At 44.5% G+C, this 8,696-nt stretch overlaps 1 protein-coding gene across 1 annotated transcript; it reads right to left on the bottom strand.

Annotated features, from left to right (window-relative positions):
* Window positions 1–290: 290 nt before the first annotated feature.
* On the bottom strand, window positions 291–5,092 carry LOC109476694 (patched domain-containing protein 3-like). Its single transcript, XM_019777700.1, has 4 exons — window positions 4,814–5,092; window positions 3,530–4,223; window positions 2,984–3,216; window positions 291–2,351 (listed from the first exon to the last, which is right to left on the bottom strand). Exons 1-4 carry the CDS (start codon window positions 5,090–5,092, stop codon window positions 705–707), a joined length of 2,853 nt encoding a protein of 950 aa, XP_019633259.1. The 3' UTR covers window positions 291–704.
* Between the last annotated feature and the right edge of the window lie 3,604 nt (window positions 5,093–8,696).

Below are 8,696 nucleotides of genomic sequence, written 5' to 3'. Positions count from 1 at the left end.
TGAGATACAGGTCTGGACCTAGCTGTATGTACCTATCATTCCAGATACACTGTCGCCATATTGATTCTATTCTCGCGAGAGCACATCCTTAGCGTGAGCGCGCGTGATCTCGCACGAAAGCGAGACTCCGGTTGGATCGCGCATTTCCCTGTATACGCAAGTTTGACCAATCATCTCTGAGTTATACGTGTAGCCAACAACTGTACATGTATTTAGTGGTAAATTGCTGTCTTTCTATGAGGAATTACATATTTTAATCTAAAGAAAAAATAATACATTGTAATATTTAGAAGTCGTACTAAGTGCTGAGTTGTCAGAATCGTCAATTTTGAGATGACGACTCTCAGTCATATCCATTATTGTTTTCAGGTACACGCACAGGTACATCAAATGTTCAGGTCCGGACCTGTACCTAAATACAGGTACTGGCATTAGATACACAGCCCTACTGTAGTACCCTGGTATCCAGTCTATTGTGGTTGGGGCATAGTTGGGACAGGCTATGCTTCGGGGCTCTAATAGTTTCGCCCCGCCCAGTACAACAGGCCGCCCGGTAGGAGTGTAATAGAGAGTTGAGTTGCCCGTCCACGAATTATCAAACTCCCCTCGTGAAGAACCTACCGGGGGAACCTACCTCAAGCGGGCGGGAAAGAGCCCCTGCAGCCCCGTAGAAAACCCGACCAACCACGATAGACTGGACCAGGTTAGAGTGTAGTGGTTCTAGTTTCCTGGTTGATACTTCTTGGTGTTATCTGTAGTACAGGATTGTCTAGGCCTGCCGCCTTGCCTTCTAGAATGACCGTTAGTAAGGTGTCCTCCGCGTCCCGTAGACAGCGCTCTATAGTTTCCTCCCTGGACATTTCAGAACTAGACACTGTCTTCATAGGAAAAGAGCCATCCTCCAGATATTCTGCAAAGGACGTCGTTTCTCCCGTCTGAGTTTCCCTTTTCACGGTTTCCTTTTTTTCTGCCTGGTTGGCGACCGCCCCCTGTCGGCGGCGCCTTGTAATGCAGCTTTCCGGACATGGCGCTGTCAGAAGGACGGGTAGGATGAAAAGCCCATGTGACGACCCGAACACCATCACAAGAAACATGGTCTTGAAGAACGATCGGAACAGATATGCCGGGAAAAATGCTAGAACGAGCAGACCTAACACAGTTGACATGCTGGATTGTATGATGGGCATGCCTACAGTTTGTAACGCTTCTCTCATCTTCTTCCCTGTTGTTTCTGCTTCAGAACTGACGTAAGCGTAGGTTATATGGGCTGAAAAGTCAACAGAGAAGCCGATACAAACTATTAATGAAATTGTGGCAACGATGTCTAGTTGTACCCCCCACAGTGCCATGTATCCCACAAGCCCCGCGTCTATGGAAACAAGGGCAAAGGTCACCAGCACTGTGGAGAGGCAGTGAGGAATGAAAATCAGAGACACAACAAACATGGCGGCCGCAGCGATAAGTATCGTCTGCAGGGTGCTGGGCCAAATTTCGTAAATCTGGTCAGAAAAAACAAAATCAATCGTGTAGGCAGACATTTTTAACGGGCCATGTTCGGATATTCTCCTGGCTTCCAGCATCATGTCTTTCTCTTGTTCTTTCGTCTTCACATTTCTGGCAATCACTACGAACCGAGAAGCTTTTATAGTGCTGAAGTTTGAGTTGAAAATTATGGACGTTTTGTGATGTCTGCCGACTGTTGGTAAAAACTGAGTGCTGAGGTGATACAGGAATAGCGACTTTTCTGTAGCAGCGTTGCTGTTTCCTGTATCGTTGAGAAACTTTAGGTAATCTTCCAACCACACTTGGGCGGTCGAGGACGAATTCTTAAAGAACAAACTTCGGTCGAAGGAACTCGTCTTGTTCCTTACAGCTTCTTGCACCTCTTCCTTCCAGTACTCGCAGGGACCCGTGTCTACGATGTCGACTTTCGGTCCGTACTCCTTGAAGTACCGATGTTCGGCTCGATAAAAGTCTTTGACGAAAGAATCGTCTGCAACCAAGTTTTCAAACTCTAACCCTACACGAACGTGAAAACATCCCCATATCCCTACCCCGAGATAACCAATAAATATCAACAAAATCACCAGTTTTCCTATAGGGTTAACAACAAATGGGGTAAGATAATTACATAGCAGCTTATTGACGAATGGCAGTTGTCGGTCGTCATCATTTTGATGTTGATCGGAGACGCCATCTTGGTTTGGAGTGCCCCCAGAGCAGCAAAGTCTGTAGATGGATGACCTTTGGCCTGCCTCTTCATTGGTTGGAACTTTGAGACACGTCAGCCAATGGCGACCAGCCTTCTCTCTTCGTCCGGCGAGAGACAAGATGGCGGCGAAAAATGTTATCTACGGAGATAAAAATTCAGATAAAACGACTCTTTTTGCATTGTTTAAGACAATTACTGGGTTCGAAATACCAAAAGCCCATCAATATTTCAGGTTGCCCCAGTTACAATGCTTTAATGAAAATCAATCATTTGCTAGCTAACTTAGTACAATGTAACTTGACAACAAAGAATCCAAACTATTGAACACACATGATTTACATGTATCTAACTTGAGACCTCTTGGTTCCAAGCTGAACGCTCTGTCGTCCCGCCACACGACTTTTAAACTGTTCATTCCATAACAACGCTCGAAATGAGTTGACTATTCAAACTCAAACTTAAACTACAATTTATCCCAATTTCTCTAAACTTACAGACCAAGAAAAAAACTATTATTCCTTTAACTTCCCAAAACCCACAAATTTTGGAAAAGGTGGAACATTACGTCTTCCATGGTTTACAAAAGAGAAGTCAAACCATTCAAACATAGTTTTAGACATAGTTATAGTTCTAGACAGCTACCTTCATCATGTAGACTTTAGTTATTTTATACTCATTGTTCTTTTATGTTTTGTAATGTGCAATTAGCCTCCGGGCACGAATTTGCAATAAACTTTTCATTGAAAATATATTTTTAAAACGTAGCCTGACCTGGTACAGGTAGTCGAAGGCGACGCCTACAGCAGCATAGATGCAGAAGATCCTTACGGCGGGGAAGACCGTGATGGTGCCGGCGGCGAAGGCGACGCAGTCCGTGAGGGACGTGATGGTGATGGCGGTGGCGGCGTCGGCCAGGGCGTGACCGGTTCTCTCCGGTACCGCCAGCCGGGGGTCGGTCTTACGCCACGAGGCGATCATGATGAACATGTCGTCCACACCAATACCTGTGGAAAGGATGCAAGTCATGATTTAATAAGCGCGTGCCATTGAATACTGTTATACTAGTATATTCATCATCAGGTAAGTCGAATCAGACCTAAGAGGTCATGCCTAGCACTACTTTCTTATCATCCAGGTACCATTCGGAGTTTGGCTCCGCAACGCTCGAAAAAAGTTTTTTCGGACAATTTTTTTTTTTTTTTTCAGAAAAATCTGGATGGCATCCAGGCTATGGAAGACTAGCCTTTGGGGCTAAAGGGCATCGGAATCAAAAAAATAAAGAATATAAAATAATATTTTGACATCTGGTAGACCTACCGAGTAACAGGAACGGCACCATGGCCACGTGTGAGGGGAACGTCTGACCGCACAGCAGCACCAGTCCTACGGACGACACCACGGCCAGCCCCGCCGACACCACGCCGACCAGCGCGACCCACGGCTTCGTCAGCACGCAGTCCGCCATCGTGCACGACCCGACCGCGAAAACTATCAACAAAAAGCCTGATAGGGCAAGATATGGCATAACTCGTTCTGGGAGGGTCAAAATCTCGTCGTTGAGTGAATCGCCGGAAGTGAAGAACGCCAGGACTCTGTCGGACCGGAAGTCCGCGACAGCACGGCGGAATGCTGTCATCATGCTTATCCTCCGCTGTCCAGTTGCGTTCACGTGATATACAAGCTGTACCGCTCTAGCAGCTAGAACTGTCCTGCTGCCCCGCACTGTCTCAACCCCTCCCAGTTCGTTCCCTAGATACATACCCGGCCACAACCCGCCGCCAAATGGGTTGTAGGACGGATATGTGATGTTCATGACTTGAGTAGTGTTTAATACACGAAAGTTCGTCATTAGACCGAGTATGTTGCTTTCCAGGCACCCGGGATCCATCCTGAAGCATAGGTCTGCAAAGGTTTCTCCGTCGGTGTTTGTGGCGTTGCGAATGGTCCCGTCCAGGCGAAGGATTTCGTCTACAGCATCACTTCTCAGTATGTTTTCCCTGTCATCCTTAACCTGAAAAAAAAAAATAATGCAATGGCGGATTATCTTTTTCTAAGTGATTCTTATGTTAACTTGCGCAGAAAGAAAACGTGATGTTTTCCCTATTGGTCTGTTTCTTCCTCTTCTTTTCCAAACAAATAAGGTCAATGACCTGGACCAGACGTCTGTCACCATGGTAACTGGTGATGTAGCAGGCACGACACCCCGCAGTGTTTCAATACATTATGTAGCAAGTTGCAGGGCAGAGTTGAAGAAACTGGTCATCATATATATGAATGTGTTTAAGAATCGAAGAAATAAACAGAGCAGTAATTTGTTAGGCTAGACCATGTGAAGGTAAACATTACGCATTTGCTTTGCAAAAAAAGTTATATTTCTAGTTTTCTTGTTTCATGCTGTTCAATATACGTGTTTAAAAACAAGTTTCAGGCGAAAATTCTAATCAAATGCGATGTGTGACAATATTTACATAGTAACACCTTTATATAATTCACTACCCCCTCCCCAACTTACCAAGCAAAATTTTACTCAGTTCAAAGTAATATAACGGCTAGAACAAAACAAGACAAATCGAAAGAAGCGTGCATTGGAACATCTCTTACCTTCACGATGACGCGCCCAGCCGACCAGCTCGCCGTGAGGTCCGTGGGTTGGAACCCAGCCTCCCTCATGGCCCTGCCGTCTCTCTTCGCCTGCCCGTCCTCAGGTGTAAACAGATACTCCAGATCATCGCCTAGGGTCAGACGGGATCCCCCGAAATACCCCAGTATCGCGGATAACACCAGCGGTAGCGCGATGAAGGGGGCGGGGTGGTTGGCCAGCGCGCGCCCATAGTGAAAGAACGTCCCACGGAGTTTACTATCCAGTATCTTGGCTACCATGGTGGCGTCATTTCAACGAGTTTCTTCCCCGCCCGTAAGTTATATACGAATGACACGCGCACATGGTCCGTGAAGTACGTGAAGACATGTTGCTTTGTCCTTTTATGTACTCTCTCAGAGGTGAATAGAGTTCATCTGGTGTGTGAGGTGGTATTTTTGGACGAACCCTGACCCCCCCTCCCCCTCTGGAACCCGTTGCTGGCGTGCATCTATCCCCTTCCTTCTCTTCTGTTACCGTAGATCAGCCGCAAGTACGTCTGCAGTTGTCCTTTATAGACTTCACAGTCTGCTATAAATAATATTTCAGTGCCGCTTCAGTTACTCGCTGACGAAGAGAGGTGCGTGCAGTCCCTACGTCCATCGATAGATGTCGCCTGAGAAAAAAATACAGTACAACAATTTTGAGAAAAAAAAACGTAGCAATTAGAAAATTTGGTGTATCGCAGATGGAAATGCCATAGGTTAGTGCAGGAATGAAATGTTTTGTTTGTGCCATGTTTATCTGTGTTCCTGTTAGGCCACAGCAAGTAAGTTTTATGGATGACATCAGCGCGCGCATCAATTTTCGCCTGATTTCGAGAAAAAAATTTCGTTGCCCTCTGACATACCGAGAATGGGCAAAGATGTCTGTTGCCATGCCGGAACGTGGATGGCAGATAGATATGAACAGAGAGGACAAGACAAGACTCTGATTTATTGTCTTGTCTTTAACTTTGATGCAGTGATGTATTTCATTCCTTTGAGATGTGAGGTTCCCGCTGAATCAAAAACATTTGTGCAATGATTGAAAACTTTTATTTTTCAGTGACAAATGGATGTTGTAATAGTTGGCAGTAAACTTAGCACAATATAGGTAGCATTTCTTGTTTAACAAGGTTTATGATGTCAAATGTGACAATGTAGGAATCTTGTTTTTCTGCCCCGCCTTGGTTTTTTTTCGCCCTATCGCATTAGATTTGCGGAGGATGTCATCTATAAAATTTACTTGCCGTAGCCTTATTCTGTAAGCCTGTTAGCTCACGAAACTCACTAAGCATATATGATATACAGATAAATAAGTAGGTATGGTAAACTGGCCCCTCTTGATCCAAAGATAAATAACAAAAAAGACTAATACATCATCTAATGATTAAACAGACAATGGTATGGGATAAAAACAACTGTTAAACTTTGGAACAGTCTTCCGAGGGAGATCGCTAAGATCAGGGACAGACAAAGATTCAAACGTGAAGTTAATTCTTTCCTCAGCGCAAAATTCTGACAGCGTTCTGTCTAGGCAGTCCTGCTGCTAATGCTGAGTGAGAGCTGACATAGATAAAAAAAGGGAAAAATTAGCACAAATCTTTTTGCCTTTTGGACCGACATAAAGGACCTAGCTGTGTTTCCTATGTGTTTATGTCACTACCCGATCAAAAGAGCAAGTAGTGATACATTTGTAATAATGTTATTATATATACATATACTACTCCATGCTTTATGCACAACGTTCTTTAGGCCACAGCAAGTACATTTTGATAGACAAGACTGTTTAGTGGCCTTTAGTGTGACAAAGGGCATCTCTGGAGTATATAGAGGAGGTGGCGGGACTAGAACCCATGACCCGTAGTACAAAGTACGTGTACAAACATCACCCGTCAGTTGGTTCGTTTATGTAATTAGTACGTAGCGTTACTCCATTATTTCTTGCTTTTTCACGAAAGACTTTTGATATTATTTATATATCAACTTCGCATATATGGTGATGGGCATAGTTATTCTGGATAATACCTGGCATAAATGAATATCTAAATACGTAAATACTATGCTAATGTTGGGCCGAGTGGCGTAAATGGTAGCGTGTTCAGCTCAGGACCTAGAGAGAGGTCGCGGGTTCGAACCCTGCCCATGTCACCGATCTTGTGTCCTTGGGAAAGGCACTTAACACGACTTTCCTGACTTCACTCAGGTGTAAATGAGTACCTAGCTTCGGTTAGGGACGTTCCTCGGATAGGACGTTAAATTAATTGGAGGTCCCGTGTTTGGGGAGAGCTACACCCCACTCACGTTAAAGAGCCCACGGCACTTATCGAAAGAGTAGGGGACCTTCCCGGTGTGAGTGGCTCAAACCTTACAGTCCAGTCTTACGCAGCTTGTACGTACATGTACAAAACTGGTGTGTTACGCCTAAAGGCGGTTTACCGGTTATGCGAGAACAAACAAACAAAATAGCAGTGTCTGTCGTGTTTTCTGATTCAAACAGATAAGAGAGACATAGTGCACGTATTGGGAGAAATTTTCGACATCCGTGAATGCAGTCCCCGAAACATGAAACGATCGGTCCCTCGCTTTATTAGTTTATAATACATCGATACCACAATCGATAGAGGTATGGAAAGGGGGAAAAAGATACTGTAGATGACTACTCATGGTTTGGTTGACGAAATAGCTTATATCGGCCGAAATGTATTCAAGGAAACACGTCTCTCAATGTCTCCAATATACTGTAATACCCTTGCTTTCATCAAGGTAAAACCGGTGCAATATCTCAATTGGTAGAGTGCTCGCTTTGTAACCGGGAAGTCGTGAGTAGATGACTACTCATGGTTTGGTTGACGAAATAGCTTATATCGGCCGAAATGTATTCAAGGAAACACGTCTCTCAATGTCTCCAATATACTGTAATACCCTTGCTTTCATCAAGGTAAAACCGGTGCAATATCTCAATTGGTAGAGTGCTCGCTTTGTAACCGGGAAGTCGTGAGTTTAACCCCCGGCCGGGTCATACCCAAAACTTTAAAAATTGTACACACTTCTTTCTCTGCTTAGCACTCAGCACATATGAGGAGTGTGGGAAGGTCAAAACACACAGCACTACCAGCGGACCAGCCCCCTGCTGTAGTGCCTTGCACAACTGTGTGTCGCCCAAAGGCTACGGAAATGAAGATAGGCACCACCCTATGCTCGGAATAAGAGCACGGGAGACTTTCTTCTTCTTCTTTCATCAAGGTGGTTTTAAATTTACTGCTTTCAAACGTTAACGATCATAGCAAGCTCCAGGCTCAACCCAGGTAGCCTGGTATCCAAACCCATTATAGTTATACTACATTATGTCCATTATATATAGCTACCGAGTCGCTTTCGTGGTATCCAAACCTATTTCAGCTGCAAAGAGGACTAAAGAGACACGTATGCTATATTATATAATAGGTTTGGAAACCATCCAACAACCCAAGGTGAACAGAGGTCAGATACCCGTATTCTTTTTCGTGCTGTCCCTCCCCGGATATAACGTTTGAACCGTCCCGTCCTCTCTTCCGGAGACAGCCGGTAATCCTGTCTACTTAGTGTAACAAGCTTACAGTGACGCACTGAACATACTGAATGACAACATCCTATCAATTATCGCTATTTTGAATCCACTGAGCAGGGCTCAAAATACGTTTTTTCTGCATCTCTGCACTGGTACAAGTAACATTGAAATTCCCTGTATCACATAAATTTTACCTGCACCACTAAGACTTTAAGAAGCATGGATCATACAAAAAAACTGTTACCATTTCTTTTATACTTCATAGGTGGTAACAGTCAATGCAGCAAAATGTCTAGCACATCCACATACATCTAC

The sequence above is a fragment of the Branchiostoma belcheri genome, unplaced genomic scaffold, assembly GCF_001625305.1.
Source record: "Branchiostoma belcheri isolate BF01 breed outbred unplaced genomic scaffold, Haploidv18h27 scaffold39, whole genome shotgun sequence".
In the NCBI taxonomy this organism is placed as follows: Eukaryota; Metazoa; Chordata; class Leptocardii; order Amphioxiformes; family Branchiostomatidae; genus Branchiostoma; species Branchiostoma belcheri.
Note: the sequence above shows the minus strand (reverse complement) of the source record. Positions and strands in the feature narration are given on the sequence as shown.

Excerpts from the sequence above, each read along its gene's own strand:
- LOC109476694 (XM_019777700.1), bottom strand. The coding sequence starts at position 5,092 with ATGGTAGCCAAGATACTGGATAGTAAACTCCGTGGGACGTTCTTTCAC. Across the intron at positions 4,224-4,813 it reads CTGGGCGCGTCATCGTGAAG|GTTAAGGATGACAGGGAAAA; the intron begins GTAAGAGATGTT and ends TTTTTTTTTCAG. Across the intron at positions 2,352-2,983 it reads CCTTCGACTACCTGTACCAG|ATAACATTTTTCGCCGCCAT; the intron begins GTCAGGCTACGT and ends TTATCTCCGTAG.